Source organism: Siniperca chuatsi, linkage group LG4, assembly GCF_020085105.1.
Source record: "Siniperca chuatsi isolate FFG_IHB_CAS linkage group LG4, ASM2008510v1, whole genome shotgun sequence".
NCBI lineage: Eukaryota > Metazoa > Chordata > Actinopteri > Centrarchiformes > Sinipercidae > Siniperca > Siniperca chuatsi.
Window position 1 is genome coordinate 18,026,546 of NC_058045.1, and position 27,330 is coordinate 18,053,875.

The following is a 27,330-nucleotide window of genomic DNA, read 5'->3' on the forward strand; positions in this document are numbered from 1 at the left end:
GTTTTTGCTATTCTGTTACTGTGAAGAAGAATTTAAATCACATTAAGATGTACTTAGTATTGAGAATGTATTGTATAATGGTAGTAATGATTAAGTAGAGTGCTACTTTACTACCACTAGTTAGGTGAATTCTAATACTACTACTACTTATATTCTGCCTGGAACAAAGACAGTTCTACTTTGTAAATGGTGTGTAAATGTTAGAGGGCTATGCATGTCCTCATAGAATATGAGTTACATCCATGTAACGCCTCTGTATTCAACACATCACTTAATCTCTTGATTATGCTGTTAACTAACTTCCACAAGGCTTGAATATTGTGTGCAGGCTACATTAATTTGTGAATCTGGCATTAATTTGCCACTTTAGAAGATTTGGAAATAAAATTATTTATTGATTTCTAATGCCACCTTTTAGATATTTTTATCCAGTGCTTTACTCATGTGCCACAATAACGTAATATTTTTGAGTTCTAATATCTTCATTTGGGGGCTTTTCCAAGAAAATATTAATATATGTTATTGTTTGTGATTAAATTGGCATATATATATTTCTGCCACCCCTTAAAGTCTCCATGCCACCCTCTCGCCATCCCATGAATATTTCTCTAGATCCGCCCCTGAGTCACACTCAGTGTAAGACCTAATTAACAAGTGCGGAAGCTAAAGTAACTTCCTGATTACATTATTAGAGCTAATTATTATTTCGAGCTAATTTGGGTTATTTCATTTGACCAGTCTTACCTACTGACCTTTTGTCTGTCCAGTATTGACACCTCTGCCTGGCTAACTATTGACCAGGCTCATGTGTCAATGAATAGGCCGTGCATTCATATGTGGAGATAATTAGTTGAGTGAGTGAATCACTGTTAGCTCATCACTACTGCCCACCTTAATTATTGCACTGAATTGTCTTCATTACTCACTTTCTTTAAGTTGTTTTCACATAACTTTACATTTACCAAAACCAGTACCAGTGTTGTAGTTTACGTAGCTTTGCTTGTGCTGTATTTTACAGTCAGGTCACCTTTCTTCTATTCTGATCAATCAATTTTAACATCCACTGGTACATTATTTTAATTCATATAAATAATCTTGTAACTTTACTGTACTTTGTGACCACTTTACATGCCAAAATTATGTCAATGTTTTCATAAATTAATGCTTAATAAAGTTTTTCACAATGCACATTTTCTTTCATTCTTTACCTTTGTTTAGGGTTTTTTTAAAGGAATGCTCCAGTCTTATACAGTAAGACAGTCAAATAGAAACACATTTTAATCACATCATAGATATTTTAGGTTGGCAGCAGAAAGGGAAGAGAGACTTTTTGCAAGATAAGACAGCAGATGGCATTTAATACAAATTTTTCCAGCATCCTTAGAGGATCCAATTTTATGTTCCTGTGCTGCACCTTAGAAAATATTCCATCTACCTCACATGCAAATATAGGCAACTTTAGGTTATTAGATTTAAACTTTTATATTTTTATGCTATAGATGACCCTCAGATCTAATTATTACATTCTGTTCTGCATTGACTCTCTAGTCTGTGAAAACCAGTTCATTAATCCACATTTCACATCTCCACACAATCCAAGGTCACCTTACCAATCCTCTTGTATGAAATATCCCTCGCTTAGGGAGTGAGTGACGGAATGGACGAGTTGACAAAAAGACACTTCAGACGACTGACAAAAAAACATGGCTGCCAAAGGGATCCACTGCCTGCCCGTCACTGATAAATCACTCATCCTGCAGATGGTTTTTGCACAAACACATGCACGGCCATTCACATTCTCTTATACACACAAACACACACCTTTTACCCTCTCCCCAGCCCGTCCCACTCCCTCCCACCCATCAGCCCATGCAGTAGGACTGAAGAGGTTCATGATAATACACTTTGACCTCAGGGTGTGGAGGACCTCTGCCATTAGACTCTATTACGACCAAGGTTATCCAGGGACATGTCTGTTAGTATGAAATGATGTGGCCTGCCACTGGTCTAAGTGGCAGCCTGATGGATCTGTCAGCAGCACAGGCACACATCACAGACATGATTAGAGAGATAGTATGAGAGAAACAGAGAATAAATGAAGGAGGAAGAGGAGAAGTGTCAGAATTGGTCTTGGGTGGGAAGGGGTAATGAGTAAGATTTGAAAGGGTGGGAGATGGATAAAGGATAAGGACTAGCAAGCTATCAGAGACTATGTCCCGATCGATTTACATGTCTCTGGCATTGATCAAACTCCCCTGTGTAGGGAATTTACCTCCTCTTCACAAAGGATGACTGATACAGTGATTATCAGAAAAACCTGCTGCGCTGAGTGTGTATCCATGTGTGTTTGCGTGTGCACACATACGTTTGTGTATTTGTGAGGTCAACAGGGTGGAGGGAAAAGCGATAAAGAGATAAATATGATTTTATTTTGTTTTGCTCTCAGTGGGACTAGCTTGGTAGTGGGAGATAACACAACTACCTAAGGCACACGTGCCCTCACCAAATACTGTTAAATCCATTGCCCCTAGCCTGCCTCTGTCAATTTCTAAATCAATTTAGGTAGGTTCTCCCAGGAGCACATGTTAATAAAATTTTGAAAGTTTTGGCCATGTCCTGCACACCAAGTAGAGGAAGACCATAAGAACACACACCTTAGAACAGACTTGGCTATTTGTGACCAATGTCTTTCTACCAGGGTGTGATGAGTAGACTGTGTGTGTGTTTGCCCTTGAAACTGATGTCCTTCCCTCCTGGTTACAAAGACTGACATACAGCACTCTACAGCAACTTAACGCCTTACCATTTACATGCATGTGTAAGCACATACACAAAGATACACACATGTATGCATACACACCAGCTTGGCTATCCTCTGTGCCTGGCAGAAAACACTGATTCTGCCCTACTGGCTCACTGACCGACATATGGATGGATGGAGGTGGCTCATGGCTTGCCGTGATCAGTGGCATGTGTGTACAGTGTGTGTGCATCATGCGTTAATATGTCTACATGTCACAAGTATGAATGGATGACAAGCTGACTGGTTTTGTCTGTGAGCCAGTGGCCAAGCTGTGCTGTCTCCTCCCCTTCTGCTCACTGACAGTTGGACCCACGTCCCCTTCTCACCAGCCATTACCCCATCCATACCTTACTTTTCCATCACCCATATGTCATCTGATCTATTTATCTACTACACCCTTCTCTCTGCAATTCTATAGAGTTTCACTTTTGATCTTTTTTTGTCACAATGTCAAAGATAAAAAATGATGATGTAGAATAAAAGCAAAATGAATCATGTTCTGTAGGACTTTTCAGAAATATTTTTATTTCACCAAATGAAAAAAAATTCCTTCCTTAAGTTTAGACCACCATAGAATATTGAAAGTTGAACTCTGCTAGTACGATGTTGAGGAAGATGAAGATTAGATGAATGTTTGGTTGAGTACATTTATGAATTAGGTCGAAAAACGATCTGCAAGATATCCCACTCTGAATTGTATCTTGTATGTAAAAATACATATTTGGAAAACAGTAATGTCATAAACTGAAGAGTTGAAAAATAGCAAGGATTCCACTGTGATTCTAACAAAATGGTTTTGGAGGAAGAAAATTTTATTAAGTTTGAATAAAATGGTTACATTCCTGAAAAGGCAAGTGGATGAGGAGAGTAACAAATTAATCCCAGTTTTAAAAGGAGGGAGAGGAAACCAGCTGTATGAACAAAAAAATACAGGTTTTATTTATAATATAAATCAATCAAATGTAGAACAGAAAGCACGTCTTCAAAAGGAAGAGCCGGATCGCCCATAAAAGAATAACAATCTCCGGTTCGGTTAACCGCACACAAACACACACAGCCTATAAGCTGCCGTCTGGCCCACCTCCCCAGAGCTTCCAGGTCCTGATAATGAGTGTAAAAGCAGAACCTGGAGAGAAGGGAGAGAATACACACAAACACACTCACAGAACTACAGCTGTAATACACACACTGGCACCATGCTAGCAAACTTGCAGAAACAACTGCAATACACACCAACTAAACTCACACAGAGTATGCTGCTGAATGGTCAACTGATCCAACTTGCAGCTTCTCCATGCCTTTTATACTGGTCCTGATTAGGTGATTTCTGACAGCTGCCACTAATCAATCACTGCAGCTGCAAGGCAAGGGAGGGCATTAGCTGCAGAAACACAGAGAGACAGGAGAGCACAGAAAGACACACCCACTACACCACGGCATGTAACAAAAATGTACTCACCCATGTTGTTGTATGAAAAGCAAGGACAAGCTAAATAATGATTAAGGGTATGAAGAGCGTGGCAACCGTTTATACTAAGAAAGTGTATTCTGTTGGAAATATGATTTATTAACCACGAATACAGTGAGTCATAAAACCATATTTCAGGAATTGGCACTTTAACATGTTGTGTTTCACTGTATCGAAAGCTTATGGTACAAATGAATTGTTGTCAACTGCCCTAGATATTTTGTCCGTCAGATGAAGCAAAGCCATGTAGGTGGAATGGTTTTTCATTACCTTGATTGTCACATGCTTTTAGCTCCTCACATTGCCGCCTCATCACCTTACCTGTTGTTTTTTCACTCTCTGTGGGCTGTTTGGTGCATGGTGCTGCTAAAAAGGTTGTCCTTGCCTTGTGTTGTGTTAATTAGCAACAAAAGAGGCTGTAAGACTCGGGGGGTGGGGAGCTGGCGCTGCCACTGTGCTCTCTCTCTGTCTGTCTCCTCTACACTTCTCTTTTAGTCTTCTCCATTGCAGAGAATTACATGGCATATGCTTCATTCCTCTTGCATTCACTCATCCTTCCTCTGTCTCTGTTTTGTTTTTCTATCCATCCAGCAGCTCTGGCGTGCACTGTAGCTCCCATGTTAGCAAAGCTACCCCTGTTTATTATCTGACACACATGGCTGCCCTGTTGACTTTGATCCACAGATCTCAGTATCAAGGGAGCATTCACTCACCCGCCTGGGGGAGGTGACAGAAATGTCTGTGTTTTCCTTCTGTGTGCATGAGAGAGAAAGACGAGAGAAAGAGCACGAGATGCAATAAGTGGAGAGTGAGAGATGACAGAGCCTGTGATCCAATATTTTCCCCTCTGAGATTTTGGGTTGGTTTCTCTGTTCGGTCGCTCTGTGACATGTGTGACATGAATCTAATCACTTTGTATCTTTGTTGTTGCCTGGCTGTCTCTGATCCTCTGTCCTCTATCTCTGGACTCTTAGCTACGGTGATGAAACTATTGATGTCGCCAGTCATTTGTTTGCTCGTCCATTCAGATCCAGGGCTGCAATTTAAAGAATCGATAGTGAGCTGATGGAGATATGCTAAAATGGCTCTCATCCTCTGAATTTGGAGTGACACATGTGAACACCAGTGACTGCTTTGCCTCATTTGTCTATGTAGCCCGAGTCTTCCCAGCCCCCCTCTCTCGCACAGGCTTGTTTCACTTTTCCATTATAAAATACCATCTGCACCTGCAAATTACACCATAATTACAAGTAATAAATCACATTAGACGTACTTTCAAACAACAACATCAAAATTAAATTCCAATGTGAAGAAAATGGTGCTCTAGCTTTTAATTTGGAGGAGCAGAATACAGTTTCTTGGAGCCTGGTAGTAAGACGTCATGTTTTATCCTTTATCCCACAGCTTAATTTTTGTTTTGTTTTTATTTATGCTTGCAACCACCTTAGTTGTAGTTCACACCTTAACAGGAATCACCATCACAGGATATGACACTGATAGGAAATCCTGTGGGTGAAAGCGTTGCCAATCAGCCTGTCCACCAACAGGCTCCTGTATATAGCCAATAGCCAATATGGATTAGTGTGTGTCAGTGTTTTGTTTTTTACCTATTCTTCCTCTAGTAACCCTTGTTTGGTTTTAGAGAAACAAGAATGATAAAAAGAGGTGTGTGTTCATTTGACCACCTGTCCATCGTGTGATTGTGTGTGTGTGTGTGCGTCTCGTGAACGGTGTCCAAGTGCCTGCTAATAAAGGCTTAATGAAGTGCCATGGAGAGAGATCTGTCCACACTCACAGATGTGAAACTTGAGAGGTGTGGAGCCATGTACAGGAGCCAGGCCAAGAGAGTAGATGGCAACCTGGCATTTATACTAGCATGAAGTCATGGAGGTGTTGGATGTGTGTGTTTGAGGCTTTGAGAAGGAGTGAGCAAATAGTTGGTCATAGAGGGTGACATGGGAGTGGATTTTCACTCCTGTCCCATCCCACTCCCACAAAAATACTCCTGTCTCGTCCCAATCCCATTACAGAGTTAAAAAAAAAAAATCCAGTCCCATCCCATTCTTGATTAAAAAAAAAATTAGAAAATAGCATTTTTTCATATTAAAACTGCATAATTATTTAGAAAAATGGACCTATGATTCCCGCTCCCGCCTGTTGACTTTTTCCTGTCCCCATAATCCATGCACGAACGGAACACTCAACAGAACTCAGGTGGAGACAAGTGAGGTGTAAATGTATTTGTCAGATCATTTCTTTTGACTGATAATTGTAGGCTATTTAATGAAACTGTTGTACTGCTAGAAAGAGGTTGCTCCACAGATTTACATTAGTGTGTTAATCAACAGCTAATCGTGGAATAAGCAGGCAGTTGTACAGTTAAGTCTTCACATTAATCCTCATTTCTCTTATTTCAATTATCTAAAAGGCGGCGCTTAGAGGAAGCTTAGGAAGCCAGCTGCTGGCTCTGTAGCATTTCGACAGCTCATCTCTCCCTTAGTCCTCAGTAGCATTAGTCTCTCTGCAGGGAGTCCTGCTGCCAGCTAGCTAGCTAGCCACAATGGACACTCACTCAACAAACCTTAGCTGCAGGTGAGAAAGTGGCACGGTGTAGTACTGCTGATAGCCCTCATTAGTCTCGGGATTAGCCCTGATTAGCCTAGCCGTTACTCCCACTGATACTCCATGCTAATTACACATTTACCATTTTACCCTTTTTAGACAAGCTGTGTGCCTAGCTTTATTAGCTTTATATTCTCCCATGACTTTTTCTTGGCTGCAGCTTCAACACCAGTTGCATTGCATTGCATTTTTCTCTTCAGTGACTGAATATAAGCTAATTCAGCAGGTTTTTATCAGACACTTTTCAACATGTGTCCTGATAAGAAGTGGAGATGGGGACGCTGCTATTTGGGCAGAAAATAATCATCAAAAGTGTGTCAAGATAGGGTACAATACCTACCTGAGAGCATAATTAAGGGGGAGGAACTGGATTTTATGCCCAGTCAAACAGCTTTGTGGGAGTTTAGCAAAAAACATAGTTAGCTGGCAGATCAGAGCTTTGATTTTACTCCACTTGAGTGTTCATAAAGCTAAGCCACAATGAGTGTGACATTAAAGCAGTGTGAAAGCTGTCACAGGCAAGTGACAAAGTGAAATTGACTTTGATGAGATTGAGATGAGGCAGAGGAGCCTTTAACTCACACTGTCCTTTCATCTCCATCATTGTCAGTCAAAGCTAGGCACAGAGGGTGGAGGAGAAGATGGACAAGAAAGGTGGAGGGGGATGAGCAGATAACCACAAGCAGAGCATGAGAGGGGCACAGGGGGCTGAAGATTAGCGCTGGCTTCTGTCGAAGTAGGTTCCGTGCTGATTTTCAGTGGCAGCTGTACATGCTGACTACAGCGTCCAGAGATGCTGACACAAATCCAAACTGATCTGCCCGATTTTGGTGAAATTCAGCTCTCACCGGTCTCAGAGTATGCTGTATATGTCTCTCAGCAGCTCCGTAAGCAAAAAAGAAGAACTTACAAACTTGTGTGGAGTCAGCCGTCTGCTTGTTCCGGACACAGTGTTGTGTTTATATGTACAGCCTCTGTCTCAGACTGACTGCAGGAAAAAAGCCACCTCTGGGAGACGCTGATGTACCTGAGTGGACATTTTGACCCCAATTCACCCACAGGCTGTACTCCTAGTGGACAGAAATGTTCAAATGTGGGATGTCTGACTCTGACAGGTTATTTTACTTCATGTTTCTTACCTAACCAAGCTGATTTATGTTCACCTCAAGCAAACCACTGGATTATGAAATGTGATTGCAAAGTATTCAGCAAGGCTTGTTTTGTGAAAGAGGAGAGGACACAGTTTTTGTAAGATAAGACAAACGCAACCTGTTTTCCTTCAGTTTTTGAAGCAAACCATATTTTCCACCTGAGATAGCAGCACTTGCCGGCCTGGATGCCAACCAGAGTGTGGTCAAAGCTTATCTCTATCCTTTCTGCCAGTAGAAAGTGCCAGTCAGCTTTTATTGGTTTACTTATTCCTCTTAAGCCCTTGTGCTGGTTGTGTGAAGTGTTATTACAGATTGCTGCCTCTCAGATTTGTCTCTCTGACAGTGACCTTCACAGGTAACCTCAGAAAAACGATCAGTAAGAACTCATCACGGGCTATTTTGGGGTCAGTTGGTTTGTTTCCCTTGTACTTCAGTTTTGGCAGCAGTGAGAGGAAAGTTGCAGTTTAAGAGGGCAGATTAGGACAATTGGTCCTAGAGTGCTTTTAGGAACTTAACTCTGTTGATGTTACACTAATCAAATCTCTTTTTTTCTCCCTTCCTCCCTCTTTCCCTATCTATCCCTTTCTCATACAGGTGGAGCGAGAAATAGCTATTCTGAAGCTCATAGAACACCCGCATGTTTTAAAGCTACATGATGTCTATGAAAATAAAAAATACTTGTAAGTATCACCAGTGGATTGTGGTCCAGTTTTGTTTTATATAAAATATACTAAATGAAAAATATATTGCACACACTAAATGACTGTACGTTTGTGTAAAACGTTTAAAAGTGCTCTTTTGGATGCCAAGAAATCCCACAGATCATTTTGTTGGCCCGCAGAGCGGTTTTGATTGGAGTATTATGATTGGAGGGCAACAATGATAGCCTTGGAGGGGCGGATGTTCCATTAGTATTGGCATGAAGCATTTAATTTGGTCGCGCATGCTAGGGGAATGCTAATAGAGGGAGGAAATGTCCGCAATGTAAACACCATGACACGCTAATCAGAGGCAACACCATTGCATTAAGAAACATTAGCCATGGAGAGTGGCAGCTGCATTAGTCTGCAGCAGTGGCTGCACATACACACACGCACACACAGGCAAACACATAAATCTATTAGCTAACTTTTACAGTGGTGTGTGACAAGCCCATCAGTAGTTTATAGAAGCCCTCTTGATCTACCGAGGACTATTTGTCAAATAAATTCAATTAGTTCTCATCTTGAGCTTGCAGGCCAAATGGGATTGGACATGCAGTACTGTACATGTCATCCTTTAAGATGATAGGAATAGCAGAGTATTATGATTTATCCTATAATTGGATTATTAAAAACACATTTTGTGCCCATTGCTTCATCACTTTTGACAGTTGGTCACTAGTAGCGTCACCAAAAACAAATTGCTTTACATTTGTATCAACAGTGACTCGAGTACACTCAGTGATGTCATTTTGAAATTAATATTGTTTAGATTCTTACTCGGATATCTCCACTTGAAAGCAAATATTTTTTAGACATACAGCGTGCTTTGATCTCGCAGTCCAGAGCTTTTAAGAGTTATTATGCTGCTGGCACAGATCCCACCACAACTGTTTAAACTGGTGGTGGTGTGTGTGTGTGTGTGTGTGTGTGTACAAGAGGTGAGGGAGAAGTGGAAGGAGTTTTATACATAGCCCACCAATATTTTATTTATGGATATTTCATTGCTAGAAATTAATGAATGATCACATTGTGATGTTGATATAAATTGTGCTATTGAGAATGAAAAATGGTTGCTGAAAAAATGCTGAATAGTCTAAGAGACCATAGTGCATATGAGTACACTTGATTTGTAATAGTGTTGCTATGAGCTGTTTTATTTCAGATTTTTGCTGCAGTGTTGGAAAGGTAACGAAATGATTAATTGTGACACGTGCAAGTTCTTTTTAAAGCTTGCTAAGTTACAGTTGAGAAACAATGAGACCAAAGCTGTGATGATTGGTGTACGGTATTAACAGTAAATCATTAAAATAATCTTACAAGCAATGCGAGAGCAAATAATATAGCAGTTAATAGTAAGTGATACTCCAGTGATTTAGTACTGCACTTCTATTAAATTGGGGTACTTACCAGAAACTGATTTAAAAACAAAGTCAAAAACTGTGCAGCATAGGCTGAGATATCCTGACCCGAGTCAGTCAAGCTGTAAACATGCTGGATCCTACAATTCCCATAATGCATTGTTAGCATCTCTTAGCATGGTTGAACCAGGATTTAAAACATTTCAGGACTGAGGCAAATAAAATCAGGCAATTTAAAATAATACAGAAATAAAATAAAATAAAACCCCCAGCAATAACGATAAATACTAATAATTAAACAGGAAAGACATGTTGGCAATAAAACTGTGTGTTAGAATTAATGAATTAACGTTTTGAGAAGTGATTTAAAAGATGTCACTGATTCAGCAAGCCTCAGATCTTTGGGCAGGGAGTTCCAGAGCCGAGGCACCATGGCTGCAAAATGCCAGTCACCTTTAGTCTTGAGCCGGGACTCAGGAACAGCCAGCAGAGCCCTGCCTGAGGATCTGAGGCTCTGCCCTGGCTCATAGGGGAGCAGCAATCCAGCAATGTAGCTGGGAGCTGAACCTTGAAGTGCTTTAAAGGTGATCAGTGAAATCTTAAAATCAATTCTAAAACTAACTGGTAACCACTGAAGAGAAGCTAAAACGGGTCTGATATGATCTTGTCTTCTAGTATTTGTTAAAAGCCAAGCAGCTGCGTTTTGTACCAGCTGAAGGCGTGAGATGGTTTTTTGGCTCAAACCTGAAACAGAGGTACAATAAGATTATTGTAACCGAGAAGAACTGGAGAAGATTTTGAGACATCCTGCACTTTATTTCTGACAGACAGGATAGAAGATGATTAAAATTGCCTTCATAACTGGTTTTTAATGGGACATTAATTTGTTTCATCTGCGTAATAATGGTACTGGATTTTGTGTTTATTTATGATATGCCCCAGTGGCAGCATGTATATACAGAACAACAAGGAGCCAAGGATGGATCCTTGGGGAACACCACAGGTCAGGGGGGCCACAGAGGAGGAGGCATTACCGATGACCACTAAGAAAGTCCTGTTTGATAAATAGGATCTGAACCATTTTAGAGCAGTGTCTCTGATGCCAACCCACTGTTTACTTTGATAAGAGCAGATTCTGTGCTATGACGTAAACGGAAACCTGATTGAAATTTGTCAAAGATATCACAAGTATTCTTAAAACAATTCAACTATAAGTAAACAGTATTCTCTAAAACATTTGATAAAAATGGTAATTTAGAAATGGGTCTAAAATGTTTTAAATCTGCAGGGTCAAGGCTCAGTTTCTTAAGAAGTGGGTGCACTACTGCGTACTTAAGGCAGGAGGGCACACAGCCAGTGGAGAGAGAGCTATTTACAATTGATAAAATAGTGGGACCAACACTGTTAAAAACCTCTTTGAGAAATCTGGCAGGCATAAAATCTGAAGGACTCGGTGAGGGCTTTAATTTGGCCATTGAGTCCTTTAAAGTGCACAGTGAAAGGGCATCAAAGTTATTGAGCAAGGCAGAGAGGTTGCAGTGTGGAGAAGGGTCACCGGTGGCATGACCAATGTGGAGTTTTATTATATTTATTTTGGTTGTGAAGAAGGATAAAAACTACTCACAGATCGATGGGGTAGCTTCAGTTTGTTGGCTAGGAGGAGGGTTAATTACAGATTCAGTCATTTTGAAAAGAACACAGAGTTTGACGGTTTGTTGTAATGATGTTAGAGAAATAGTAGGACCTACTTTTTAATGCAGACTTTCAATCAATTTGTAGTCTCTAAGTTGAGATAACTCTGGTGATATTAGTTGTTTTAGTCTAATTTGTTTAATCTCTCTCTCTCTCTCTTTTGTAAATGTATTAATGTGTGCTGCTCACCTACTATGGTCTGGTTGTTAGCTGTTGAGGTTTTGCCACAGCCAGCTTTTTTGGCATTAAGGGTTTAGGGTTGTTTAGTGAGCATGCACTTTGCAACTCTATAGTGTAATCAATAAAAATGAAGAGTTGCATGTAGACACACATACCCGCAGCAGTGAGAGAGAGAAGAAAGAGGGTATTTCACTGCCTGTCTGAGTTTCAATTTGTCCTAGTGAAGATGGAGGGAGCTTCAACACAGGATATACGAGCAGGCCAGTCGAGAGCAGGGGCAGGGCACTGCTGGCTTTCAGCCCACAGATGCAGCTTTAGGTCTGGGTCAGCAGTGATTCATCTCCTCTCTGTCCCCTTGGATCCCCAGCGCAGGCAGACTGTTTCCCCTACAAGCTCAGCCACACAGACTGGAAGGCCACCTGAAGAGTGGCCGTAAGAAATGTAATGGCAGGGAAGACTGTGTGTAAATGCATGTTTGTGGAAGGTAAAAGAAGAACTTAATTTCAACACAAGTACATGTACAGCAAGGAACTTCCAAAATCTCTTTCACTTGATTTACCGGGTGCTGAGACAAAGACTGTCACAGAAGCTTACAGCGTCTGTACCTTAGCAGAATTCACAAGCTCCTAAATCCCTTATGTCTAAGAGCTTTTCCCACAAGTTTTCCATATTTTTGTTGTGTAATGCAACTATATCATCCCTCCGATGCCTCCCATCGGAGGTCTGAGTGTATAGTATATCAGAACCTTTCACATAGATTGTAATACACTGTTGGCATGCTTCATTCTCTGACTGTGGGGATAGCTTACAGATGACAAAATGAAAAATAAACAGTCAATATGATATGACTTTGGGGAGATCATAGTGAGGGAACTATCTTCTCCACATTGCTCCAGTTCTTACAGACCTCTGAGGTCAGGAGATTTCTCTGTTTCTTCAGGGCCCTTTCAGAGGGCTCTGTGGAGAACACAGGTATTTGTTCCTGTCCCTGCAAGTGAAATCTGTCTTTTCTGTGTGTGTATGAGTGTTTTCTTCTGATGTTCTTCTCTTTGTTTTATCTATATTTCTTGGACTGATTTCCCCCTTTTCCCTTTCTCTCTCTCTCTTTCTCTCAGGTACCTTGTGCTAGAACATGTGTCTGGTGGTGAGCTGTTTGACTACTTGGTGAAAAAAGGCAGGTTAACACCTAAAGAGGCCAGGAAATTCTTCAGACAGATCATGTCTGCCCTGGATTTTTGCCACAGTCATTCCATATGGTAAGTGAAATGATCCACATGCAAAAAGACTTGTTCTAGTTGCTAATAATGTAGATGTTGTGGATTAGACTGGTATTCTGGTGAAAACAGTGAATGAAGCAATCCCACCTATCCTCCATTGATGCTATTTATGGATGCTATTCCTTGCTTTGTGACATTTGGAAAACAAATATAATTTTGACACAAAAGATAATATTTAGGTTTTACTATACATTGATACAAGTACATTAAAGTATATGAAGTACAAAAAGCAAATACATTCATTTAATTGAATTTAATAAATTTCAATAGTATGTGAGATGATCTATCTACATGCCTGTCAAAGTATACCTAATATATGAAATGGAATCCTGTCTCCATTTACTCTTATAATTTTACAGTACAATAAAGTGGACTCAGTGCAGTACACAAAAGTTCTGGTACACAGTCGTACACTATGACAAGTTCACCATGACAAGTTCACCATGTTTTAGACAACAGTGAACACCACAGGTTTCACAAAAATATTGGAGGTACTTAAAAAAACTCACTATCTGCATAGAACCATCCATACATTTAAAAAGACAAATCAACCAGTAAATAACCATACCCAGGAGGTGTAACAAAGTAAATTTGGTTGTCATACAACATTGAACAAATAATGAGTTCCCAAATAATAACTTCTAAAAAATACAGATTATTCCTGAAGTGAATCTACAATCTAAATTTCAATCAGTTTATTCATAGCTTTGGAGTGCTGTTTAGTTTTCAAACCAATGATTCAATATGGAGATTACAGAACTGAGAAAACATGATATTGTTTGTTATGAAAGTGTTTATATTTCCTCTTTCTTAAAGTTTCTCTTTTAACATCCAGCTTAAACAGCTGAAGATGGTTGACACAAATAGAAAGAGTCAAATACACAGACACATATCGCCTCATATCTAAGAATATAAGTGACTGTATACAGTAAGAGCTATATTTCTCATAAGGAGCTTATAGGTTGTTTGTCATGAAACATCTGAGACTACCAAGAATGTTTTATTATAACAAGTTAATAATAGCTTTGTAGCACAACATTGTTTAGGCTTTTAAAGCACATCTACTGACATGCATGATGATACATACATACATACATACATACATATATATATATATATATATATATATATATATATATATATATCAGTGTTTGAACCCTTGTATTTGTTAAAATTTGCTTCCAGGTTATTAATGTGACACATTGTGTTTGGCTTCGAGTGGTAATTTAACTTTTTACCAGCTCATAGACTATAGGCAATCATATATACTTCAGAAGTCAAACATGTCAGCAGGGACTAATTTGGAGCGCTAATGTATGTGTGTTTCTTGTTTGTATGTGTGTATTGTGTAACATGTGTAATGTACGTATCCATTTGTGATCCTAAAGCAAAGAGTGAGGGTTTTTTTCTCTCCAGAGTGTATGACTTTGCTCTGCATTTTGTCCTCATGTGGCTGCATAGCGGAGCACAAGGACCATAGAGCAGAATGAGTTCAAGTGTATTTATTTTTACCTTGGTCACAAGTTAATCTCCAGCGACTTTGCAGAAACAGGCGGAAAAAATTCAAAGATGATAGGAACAAAAAATAGAACTGCATTCAACTAATCTGTAATCACTCACAAGGAAAGATAATACCATATACTATACTGTTTTATTCTCTCAATCCTATTTTAATGCTGTTCTATTTTCGATTCAGTTACTAGTCATCGTGTTTATTGTACCCCCCTTCTTTTACTTGCCTGCTGGAAGAAAGGTTATATGCTAATCCCTAATGTAAACTGAGCCCGTGGTTTATTTAGAGTGTGTATACAATTTATGATGTGGGCTGATTTTTCACAAATCAGATCTGCAACAAATTAGAGAGTTTTTTTCTGGAAGAGAAGGCCAGAGTAAAGACCAGATCAAGGGTGCTAATTTACTTTGAAAACATGATCATTATGCAGCACATTATTAGTTTGTGTCCTTGTTACTCACACCACTATAGTATTCACAGGCAGGGGCCTCAGATTACAAACATTAAGATATCACCATAAAACCTTACAACTACAGCCACTACGACTGCTAGCCAGCCAGTCGACTCCTGATGATGATTTATGTGATTCCATCATAACTTTTGTGCCAAGGCTATTGTAGCTTACAGCGCTGGAGAGAGAGGCTTTTCTACTCTTCTGTACACAGTCAAGTATACTTGGAAGTTTCCTGAATAGCTTCCTGCTGATGATGAAGGGGAAACCAAGCTGGTGAAAAACAGTTATGAGATAATGTTCCCTAGAACCTGGTGTTGAGTACTACAGTAAATGCCAGGGAGATAGATTTGCATAATATTGCACGGGCAATTAAAAGGAAAGAATTAAACTGATTTGTCATGTAATGATTAGGTATGGTTGAATTTCTGTGATTTGATATGCTTTGTATTTTTGCACAGTATAGTTTATAGAAGAGGCAATTACATTTTGGCTGCTGCTATTTAATAATAAAGCCATTGTGGGAGCAGTACTACATCCTTGTGTCAAAACTACTTTACATTTTACTGATTATCTCAGGATGATCCGCTTGAGTTAATTTTATTGTTTGAATTATCAAACAGGTAGTTGATGGATTCCATCTTGAATTCTCAGAGAGAATTAAAAAAAACAGAAGATAATGCTTGTATCACTGGAAATAGAACAAAACTGTCCTACCTAAGGGAATGAAAGTTAGAAGTCTTTTATCAGTCTGTGTAAATAACTGATTTTGAGAAGAACAGATTAGGCCAATTAGGAGAAAGCATTTGGGACTGACATTAAGTGCATGAACACACATAGATTATCACAGCTCTTCTGCAGTACGATTCACTAGCAGATTTATCTCTCCGTTCCTGTTGTACTCTGCTGCTGTCTCTCTGTCTTACCTCCTCAAATCCCCTCACTAACACGCTTAGAAAATGATGCCTTGTAAATTTATCATGAGGAGGATTATTTGGGAGTGTTGCTGTGCCCACTTGCCCTCCTTCCAACCTCAATTAGGGGCAAACAGACAGACAGACGCAGTCCTTCTCACCTCCCTTCCATACCCACTAATGAGATCCCAGCATCCCCTCAATAAAAAAGCATTTCTGCAATAATTTCTTCCATTTCTACTTGTCTGCGCAGGGGACCTGCACAGGCCATTAAAAGTGCTCCCTTTTCTCTGTGATTCACCGTGCAGAGGGGGGTAAACACATGCTCCTCAACTCTTCTTTTCTGCACACCTCCCATTTTCGCTTCTTCTCTTTGCCTCGTGCTTCCGTCCTCTGCCCACGTCCTATCCCCAAATATCTCTCTTTAGCCAGATGGATGTAAGTTTGAATGAAAGAACGTAGAGGGCTGTTTATGACTCAGTGTTTCCTCTGCCTGATTCAGATCGCGCTCTTAGACAGTTTTCTTTTTTACGTGGAGGAAGAGAAAGGGACAACGTGAAGCACAAGGATAGCTGACGAGAGAGATACGGCAAAGATAGGTAAAGGTACGATAAAAACAGACATGGGAAATGAATCATCAGTAAAAGATATTTATAATGAATGCTGAGGCAGTGAGAGACAATCTTCATTGTATGTTAATATAGATCCAATGTCAAACTATTCCCCTCCCTCCTCCTCACTAAGACTTGTCTTGTGTTTGGATATTATTTCTTAAGTCAGCCAATGCAAGATCTGCAAACTTATGACTCAGATACAGAGATAGAATGACTGACAGACTAGTTAGAATAGAGATGAGAGCACAACCCACATATATGACATTTTATCGATCCTTGTGAAAACTTATCTTTCAATCCCTCTGCAGGGATGTCAAAGGTCAGGGTCAGCTACAGAGCAGCTCTCCTAGAGCACAAGGTCAACATAAGTGGATGCTTCAAAGATGTAGTATAATTATCCAGATATTTCACTTCCACATTTACCTGAGAGGAAATCCGAACAACAGCTTCGGCTGCATCTTGTCAGTTTTGACATTCAACAAAATACACACCTGCTACACAGTATACAAATTCAAATTCAATATACACTCTCCAGAGAAGTCGATGTGGCAGTCTGCCATAACTGCAAACACCCAGCAGAGACACAGATTGATTGAGAAGAGTAAAGTCTATTTTCCTTGAACACTTGACAAGCTGCTTGCGTGCTTTTTACCCAGCTTTTGAACCATATTAACAGACGATGAGAGGTTAAGTTTACACATAAGAAAGAAAAATAAGAGAATGTCATTTGAATGGCATTCATCAATATCTACACATTTGGTTACCATTTTACTACACTTCAACTTACCATAGAAAGCACTGTATGCTCTGATTTCCTGTGATAAACCTAATGCACAATATTTCTATTCTTATGAGAGCAATGAAGATAAATTGTTTTGATTTTTTTCTGTGTTTCTGAAGCCACAGTGAGACCAAATACACCCCTGTATCACTCCCTAGTCATTTTGTCCACCTACTCCCATCACACCACTAAAAATGCTGTACATGCAGAGATTTCTTTCACACTTTTTCAACATTTATTTTTTTTTGGTTTAGTAATGACTCTGGTCTTTCACCTTGTAACCCAGTTAACAACCCTAAGTCTATTCGTTTCATAAAAAGTGGCTGTGTGTGGGTAAGTGAGGCAGAGCTTGTTAGTGCACACTGTCCCTAAAGTTCATAGCTTCACCATACATGCTCACACACACACATTCATACAGTCACACATCTTCTTATCCCTGACACTGATGTGCACATTATTACTGCCACCTACATGTGCACAAACAAATGCTCCAGAAGTCACATTAAACCCACGCAGTGGCATAATCATGCACATCATCCACATCCTCCTCTCGCTCACTCTGTCTCCCACACTCCCTCTGTCATTAGCTGCTTTATTCCCTTCTTCTAAGAAGCCACATGCATCTGTCTATGTCATCACTTGCTTATAGCTCCACAGAAGGAAATAAAGCAAACCACAGGTCCTTTTATTTGATCATCATTTATCTGACTTTTAAGGTAGGCAAAATTGCTGTGATAAATATTGTGATCTAGTACATTTTCTTTATCGATAAACTAACCAGATGGAAATGCCTATTTTTGACTAGTGAACTAGTGAACTCAATAATTGACAAATAAAGGTATTTTATCACAGTGATCCACAAAAGCCAAGTAAATTCATTATTGGTAATACAACAAAAAGTACATTAGTAGAGACGGTGTAGCAGAATCTCTACTGTTTCCATCTACCAGTTTTTATGCATTTGTTCTGCCCTCCTCTGCAATGGTTTAATGGCACAAAATTGAAAAATTTGTGACACCAGCTGTTTTCCTTGATGCGCCTAACTCCTAGCATTAGCATTTAGGTAATGGATGGAAATGCACATTAATTCACTTTTTTTGCTGATTTTCTGGACATCTGGTTAAAATTTGCACTACATTTGAATGGAAACCTGACTACTGTTTATATCTGTTATAATTTTTCTACAGCATACAGTTCATGTTAGCCTATTTGTCATCCTTCATCTACTGTACATCCATCCCTCTATCAATAGCAGCCCATGCCCTTGTGGCTGCTGTGTTTGTTGAAATTCTTAGGAGAGTTTCCCCAGATGACAGTCTGTCTGTCTGCCTTCCTGCAGAAAGCCTGTACTTATAGCCTATTATCATTACAGCTGATGGCTGCTAACAACACCAAATGGAAAACTTTTCTCTCACTCTCTCCTTGTCTTTTAAATTTTTCTAATATTTTCTTCTCCTACATAGCCAGTTAAAGCATTGAGGTGTAACTGGATGAGAGGAGGGAAGTTGATGTTGAGAGGAGGTGGAATGGAGAAATGGAAATGGGATGGGTAAAATGGGTACGGAAAATGGAGCGGGAGGAGGGAGAACAACAGTAGTAGGTTGGTTTATGGTGCTAGATTTAGGGGAAATAGGCTGGTGGTCATAAAGGGCAGTGTACTAAGAAAGGTGGGAAGGCTGGTTGAATGAGGAAAGTTAAGAATGGAGTCAATTGAAGGTAACAAAAGTGGCAGAAAAGAGACCAAAATATGACAGGCTGTTAAGTTAATAAAGATTATGTGGAGAATAAAGGTGAAAAAAGAAACAGATATTGGTATATTTTCTAATTTTGAACTGGCACAATGGACTATTTTAAGAGGAATTATGCACCACCATGTCTGTCTGTATTAGATGTCTGATGTTGCTATAGATTTTTAATATCTATGCCACTCCACCACTCCAGTGCTTTTCTGGCAGCAGGTCTGTTCATTCTGCCTTGAAGGTCCGCTGCTTATCCTATCTTCCCAGTCAAACTCCTCTGGATTAAGAGCAAATGCTGGGTTGCACACACAGATTTGCCACAACAAACCTAATAGTTTGTTTATTACAGATCTAGCAAGTATTGTAATCCCACTTTTTAGTCACTGCATTACATGCAACAATGCATTACTTCTCCAGTGTTGCTCAAAACCCCAGAGGAAGAGATAGAAATGCCCCAGATGGCACAAGTAATACTCTTGTAACCAGTCACTGGAGAGGCAAATCTTGTGCGCAAAAAATATCTGTGTGTCTTCCTCACAATTCTAATCCAGTTTAAATGCAAATTATATGAGAGGAGACTACTGAAATGTGTAGGGCACCAGTGTAAAGACGCATTAAGTATTGTACTGTAGCTATCCAAGGGAAGCTATTGATCTACGAAGATCATGACGATGATGTGACCAAAGGTGATATGATGTGAGAAAACTTTGGCCAGTTATTTCTTAAGAACAAAATCTTACAATTCACAATTAAAGGAAATCTCTGTTGAAGACTATATAGTGTGTTGTTATCAGTTGACATAACACAATCAGACAATTTTCAGAGCATGGGCAATTGACAATGGTAGTTGACGCTTGTTTAGTGACCATTTCTTGTTTTCACTAAATATGGTATTATAATCATTGTCACAAGGAACAATGATTACATGAAACAACACCATGAAATTGTGGATATTCTAGTGGACAGGGGGCGACAAATTAGCATCACTTAGATAGCCTATATTTGTATATATTTTTGCTATTTAACAATGTTTAACAGAATTGTCTTGTTAAATAAACAAACAATAAATAGCTGTAGTAAATAGTCAGTGAGATTGGATGCAGCCTATGTGTCATTTCTTCATGGTGCTGTTTTGCTGTAGCTAACACACTTATGGTTAGGACAATATAGTGGAGGACATGTGTAGGCCATTGCCAGCAACAAAGTTTTTTTTTCTAAAAGGGATGAATAGAAACCTTTTATTTATGTGTAACTGACCACACTTACAGTACCTTGCACCCACCTGCCTTGCTTTTTTATCTGTACCTTGAACAAATTGTGTTCCAAATGTGATACATTGGATTTTTAACTTGGCTACTTTAAAGAAGAAAAATAAATGAACTCCTACATTCACCAATCACTTGCTTTAAGCAAAAATGCAAAAAAACAGACCAATTCCATTAGATAGCAAAAAAGGGGGGAAAAGACAACTTCCGTCATTGCTCTTAATACACACTTAACCCCATTTTCTAATGAATGATTGTGCCTAGCACATTTAAGTCAGCAGTCAGAATGTTGTCCTCTTCTGCTAATGCGATAGAATATTAGCCTAAAGCATTTTTAGTGAATGTGCTTGGTCTCTCTCTAATTGGGTCAACAGGAGCCTAAAAAGTTTGAGAGAAAAAAGGAAAAATAGAAAGAGGAGGATGACACAGAGGTGCGCCGGAGGCTAAATGGTTGCATATCAACTCAACGATAGTTAAAAACCCCACTCCAGCTAACAATAATGGTACCAGGATAGCTTTAGTACTTCATGAAAATGCAAAACAGGTATGTTAATATGTCAAAAAGATGCATTTGAGCCATTAGTGTTAGTTTCAAGTGTTCCAGTTTAGCTAATTAGTGCCACATATCTTGGTGCGATATCACAGGCTTAACGAGAGGCCATATTAAACATGGAGTATGTCAAATGTGTCACGATGGGAAAAGTATATTTTCCTTGGGCTGGAGAATTTAGTTACAAAACTGCTCATCACCATAAACATGTCTGGGATATTACAGGGATGTGATCCCCAATAGGACAGACCTATTACAGCCTTCTGTAAAACAGAACATATCAGCATAGTACGTGCAAATGATCACAGGCAATTAAGAGCTTGGTGTTAGATTGCAAGAATCATGTCTAACAGCCCCACTGGGGTGTAAACCTTGCTCAGACAGCATGTAGATACACACGTGTCCTGTAAATTACACTGAACTGCATTGTGAGAGCCTACTGCACGGTGAACTATGAGCCAAGGTAGAACTATGTAATAGATAACAATATAAGCTAACATGATGGATGGCAATAGTCGGCCTTAAACAGTGGCCTTCCTTTGTTTTGTTTTTTGCTCTGTGTTGTATATGGGCAGAGAGTAGCACTAATGTTTAAATTGTTTCATTTCCTGCACAGAAAATCTGTGCAAAAATAATATGCACTCATGGCATTTAAAGTATTTTGTAAAGAAGCTCTCCCCCAAGACTTCCCTGTAAGCTAGTGGTGCAGCTTCCAAATTTCGGGAAAGAAAAACTACAGTTACATTCAAGCTCATTGCAGCTGTTGAATTCGTTTTACAGCATCTCCTCCTGTATGACATATGAGTGCAACACAGCGATATCCCTGCTGCAAGGCCTGCTGTGTGAGCAAGATTACAGTAGCAAAGTGCAGCCTAATGTGTCAGAGAGGCAGTTTAATGTCCTATTATGGATACCAGGGTCCTGACAACCAATAAAGCATCCAGATGCAATTTGTCCCTTTGATGCTGTCGGTGGATAAATACATTGTTGCCTTTTTTCTTTTGTGGATGGTCTCTCGAGGTTTGGCTCTTTGTATTTTACATGTGATAGGCCTGTGATTGTGATTGTGCCATGTTTATGGGTGTTTTAGCTATGATTTAGTGTGCTTTTTTGCATCAGAGGCTGACAGCTCAAGAGTACTTAGATATTTATGACTCTGTTGAGGCTGTGGTTCTCTGATTGGAGTCTGTTAGAATCAGGAGGTTATCTCCCCAATGATGTCAGTAGTAAACAACATATGGACACTGTCTAAAACGTCCAGTGTGTAGCATTTAGAAGAATCAAGGGTCAGGCAAAAATTGAATATTATAATAGATAGTTCATTAGTGTATAATCGCCTGAAAATAAGAATCGTTGTGTTTTCGTTACCTTAGAATGAGCCGTTTTTATCTACAGAGGAAGCGGCTTCCTCTTCCACGGAGTCCGCCATGTTGAAATGTCATGTTTCTACAGTAGCCCAGAACGGACAAACTGGCTCTAGATAGGGCCTTTAGCATTTTTCGCAAGTTTTGCGGCCACCGTAGTTTCTCCTACATGCTTGGAAGGTGAAGCGGTATTCAGTGGGTTGCAATCTGCAGCTTCACCACTTTAGATGCCACTAAATCCAACACACTGGTCCTTTAAACACTAGCCACAACCAGCGCTGTCATTGCCGTTGTTTTTGTCACACACCAAATTATTTAATGTCCATCAGGCCCTGTCTTCTAGTCCCTGTATCTACAAAGTTACAATTTGACCTTCTGTCATATTTAAACTCCAGTTACAAGTGATTTGCAACTTTCAGCTGTCATTTTGTTGCCAGGAGACACATTATTTTAAGCATTATTTAATCAGGCATGATGACGAAGAGCACAATCCTATGCAATATTGGCCTGAGGAAATTGTGGAAATTGTGTGCACATTCCTCAGAGATGCCCAGCACAACCACAGTCTCACACTGTTGGCCCCTGAACAGTTCGGTAAATGTTTGTTCCTTCCTCGTGTGCTTTGACAGTATTAGTAAAAAGACTAACTCTCAGGTTCCCGACATGACTGTCAAATCATGGTATTGTGAATTGATAAAGGTTTTAGCCTGGGGAGATCTGTTTTAGATGCTATCTGTGTTTTATTTCAATTATAGCAGGGATCACAGAGACTGCCAGTGTGATAACAAACCAGCTGACAGCTAATCCCTTAGGACAGGAAACGAGTTGTACAGCAGCTGATGCTATCTAAGGTTAAACGTCCATTGTGATGAGGCACTCTTCAAAGGCACATGCATCCAGCTATTGTTCCTCTCCCCTTTCTATCATTAGTCTAATAAGAAGATGAAAGTTTAGCTCATGACATCCTGACAGCCCCATGGCTCTATAACTCTCGCCCTGATTACAAAAAGCATACAGGGAGGTAAGCAAGTATACACATATGTAAGAAAGATGGAAAGATATCAGTATGTATCACTTACATGTCATGTCTATGGTGCATCCATCAGCCTTGGTAGACATCGCAAGAACATCACAGTATGATGTAATACAACTCTAATCTAACACTTAGTAGCTAACGCTACTCTGCTTTTGAGCAGTCACTCATCAAAATTGAGATTTTAACCTCCGACACAGCAACAGCATACGTGATATGAGAAACATCTTACTCTCAGTGGTCCCTTTTAAGGAGGGAGAAGATGTCTGCTGGATTTTATCCCCCTTGCTGTGTTTAGTGGTAATGAATGGCAGCTAATGAAAACCTCCTTTGAGGCTGGCTCCCCTTGACGCCCTTTGCTCAGCCACCTTGCTGGTGGCTGTTTGGGAGATGAGAGGGACGGGATGAGGGGCGAAGGAAACAGAAGGAGAAAAGGACACAGTAGGGTGCTGTCAAACCTCGTACCAACCCAGCACTGAGGTGGGGGCCCCTTAGTTTCAGCATGGACAGATCAAAGAGAGAGGTGTTGCAGAGAGGAGGAGGGCTCTCAGCAACAGGTTAAGATGCTGTGTTGTTCAGAGTTGCATGCATGGATGTGGATCCAAGCTTGATTCACAGGTGTTTGATAGATCTTGCTGCACACATTTTGTTTCTCTTCAGTTTCACAAGTTTATACAACTTATGATGAGCTCTTTTATGTTTCATTAACTGTTTTATGTTTCTGTCTCAATATCTTTCAGCCACAGGGATCTGAAGCCTGAGAACCTGCTGCTAGATGAAAAGAACAACATCAGGATAGCAGACTTCGGCATGGCCTCCCTTCAGGTTGGAGACAGTCTGCTGGAAACCAGCTGTGGGTAAGTAATACAGAAAACTTCTTGACGTATGCTTTCTAATGCATTGTATGACTCACATCCTCTGCATTTAGATGATTCTAAGATGTTCTGAAGGTAAAAATGATGTGGCATAGTTGGAGGGCACGTGGAGTTGCCGTTATGCAACAGAGAGAGTGGAGAAGCAATAGAGAATGATGAGTGGACCTATCAAGCTCTCTGCTAGGTGCTCTCTGACACAGTTGGTGTCTCTCACAGAGTGTGCTATCTGGCTGTGAGCAGGGCCAGGGCCATGGCCACACATTACTGCTCTCCGTCTCATATCTGATGCTGAGTTTTATGATCTGGCAGTCACGACCACGCCAGCCCCATCAATCCCACAACAACTGTAATGAATTTGCTTGCAGGAAAAGTCACTTTTAAAGTCTTTCTAGTATGGTCATCCATATTGTGAGTGTGCTTTTATTTAACCATGAAGTGAAGTGAACAATGTGCAGGGTCACATTTGTCAATGAAAGAAGCAACAGAGTTGATGATGGTTTACTTTTAGGTACTGGATCCATAAACTCACTCTTACCTGAAATTTACATTGGAAATGAGATGTCAACACGTAGGCACAGCCTATAGGTATACATGAAGCAAATTGGCATTGTTTTTATTTATTGTTTCTTAGTTTTATTTTCCCACTTAAACACATATAAAACATAGTATATTTTGTGATTTATATGGCTTCCTATGGAGATTATTAGGCAAAAAAAGAAAATCGATTTGGAGCATAAAATAATGGAGGGGGTCACATATTGATGTGTGTCTCAGAGTTGGAGTGGGTTGATACATCTGTAGATATAGAAAAATATCTGTTCAGTGAGAATGACACATGACAAACATCTCCAGAAATGCTTCAGAAAACTGTGGTGGTATGGATAGCCCATTAGATGTAAACCAAGGGGTCTAGGGCTGTTTAGGAGATTCCTGGGGATCTGGATGTCTTGTGGAGAATATTTGCTCTGTGGTTACACATGACACTCTGCAGGACTGGGAGATAGAGAGGCCCTGTGACATCTGTCCCCAGCTCAGACCTGATTCTGTCCAGATTATCGCTCCAAATCAGCCGCAGATGAAATTACACACACTTGCATACACGCATTCCGCAAACACGCATGTGCACACAGCACTGACAAGGCTTAGTTCATCCCTGACCTCTAGGACCCTTTGTCCTCTGCTTGTTTGGTTGTCTCTCTGTCTGTCTTTCTCTGTCTCTAACTCCCTCTCTATAATACACATGCACGGACATTTAAGCATGTGCATGCACACACACAAGCATGCAGTTGAAACTGTTGCATAATTTTTCCAGCAGTAGCACGGTGCCTAAGCTCTCATGACTCATCGGTAGAGATCAGGCCGACTGAGAGCAGAGTGCATTGCTATCTGCAAGTAAAATGCGCGCGATTTAGTCATTCTGCAGCCATGTTGGCCACACTGAAGTGTTTCCTTTTCCTAGAAAGGCCACAGAATGCGGCAGCTCTTGCACAGCTTTTTGCAGTATCCTGTAGAACGACCGTATCTACATTTGATTGCATTCTGCTTCCACTCTGAGCAATTCTGCTATCCGATCCAGGTGCAGCGCATCTGCTTAGTCCCTCACATACATTTACAAGTTTTAAAGGTACTTGTTGCAGGTGGGAACACAGAGCTGTCTTACAGACACGCAGGCGCACATAACACAAACTCCCACACTCCCACACACAGCTAAGAAAAGTAGTTCTGTTTTCGTTCCACTCTCAGCTCCATCACCGTATCCTGCTCTGTTTGTGTGTGTGTGTCTCACAGAAATGTGTGAGCACCATTTGTGTTTGTGTGTCTCTATGTCATCGCCTAATACATGTGAATGTGCCATATACTGTATGTGTGGTTATTGATTATTCATGCTCTTCTGACTGTCTCATCTCTAAGTGTAGATATGACAGTTTTTAATTAAACACATTTATCTGGCCCCCTCTCACCATGCAGCAATCTTGACACAAATGTATTCCATTTGCCATGGGTAATGGAGCTGAGTGAGGATGAGACTCGCCCCAGGTAGAGAAGGGGGAGCCTTAGAGCACATACGTGCAGACATACAGATATATGGATGAGTCATGGAACGTGCATACAACCTTTCTCTCTGTCTGCATGAGCCCAGCTGCGAGTTCATCAGTGCTTGCTGTTTGTTTAGTTCTGTTACTTTGATTGATGAAAGGAAATTATCTTGTATGCAGTGAGGAGTCGCGCAAATTTGGTTAGAAAAGATGAATTTTCAAAAGGATGAGCTACTTGTTTCAGTGTCTCCTCAATGTTGCCGACCCATACTGCTCATTCTTTCACTGCTCCATAGGAACTTATATCACTTAAGCTCATGATACACTGTGTGCAATGTACTGTGTACTGTGTAAGGGACATGGTAATCTTGTGGTAAACCTATGAATACTTTTTTGTCCTATTTTGGTCCAGACATCTCTCCGCAAACACTCTGACATTGATAAGCCCTTCTATGTAGATAAAGACAGCTTTTCATGCATCTTTTTAATTTTTGTTTCCCCACTTCAGCAGTTTGCTTGAGTACAATCTTAGATCCTTAACCAAATGCGTTTTTCTGTCTTTATGCTGTCGAGCAAACCACTTACAGTAGCATTTTGTCCCACTATACTGCTATTTGTTATCCTCAGAATGAAGACAAATGTCCTGTTCTGTCTGTTAATTCTATTTATGTGATGTTAGTGGTGTTAGGTTGAAAGAGTAAATGAGCTTTAGCAGATAGCAAGAAAATACTGATGTTATTAACCCAAGCACAACTGTTCTTTAAAAGACGTGCATTTTTCACTCTAGTCAGAAGGAAGCTTTCTGTTTATCTTCAGTATCCTAGTCTAATAATCTGAATTTCTGGTATGAGCAGCAAGGGATTTTTTATCATGATATAAATTTCATGCTGTATGTGGCCAGAATTTTTATGTGGTGAGCTAAGATACATTCATATGAACT

The 27,330-nt window shown here is 40.0% G+C and overlaps 1 protein-coding gene across 8 annotated transcripts in view; it reads left to right on the forward strand.

The window, feature by feature from the left end:
* Positions 1 to 27,330, forward strand: part of LOC122874798 (serine/threonine-protein kinase BRSK2) — a 168,475-nt gene that overhangs the window by 108,837 nt on the left and 32,308 nt on the right. For all 8 annotated transcript variants that reach the window (XM_044193156.1, XM_044193157.1, XM_044193158.1 and 5 more), the window contains exons 3-5: positions 8,639 to 8,724; positions 13,094 to 13,234; positions 24,220 to 24,336. In XM_044193156.1, the coding sequence (XP_044049091.1) occupies positions 8,639 to 8,724; positions 13,094 to 13,234; positions 24,220 to 24,336 (344 nt within the window). The remainder of the gene's footprint in view (positions 1 to 8,638; positions 8,725 to 13,093; positions 13,235 to 24,219; positions 24,337 to 27,330) is intronic.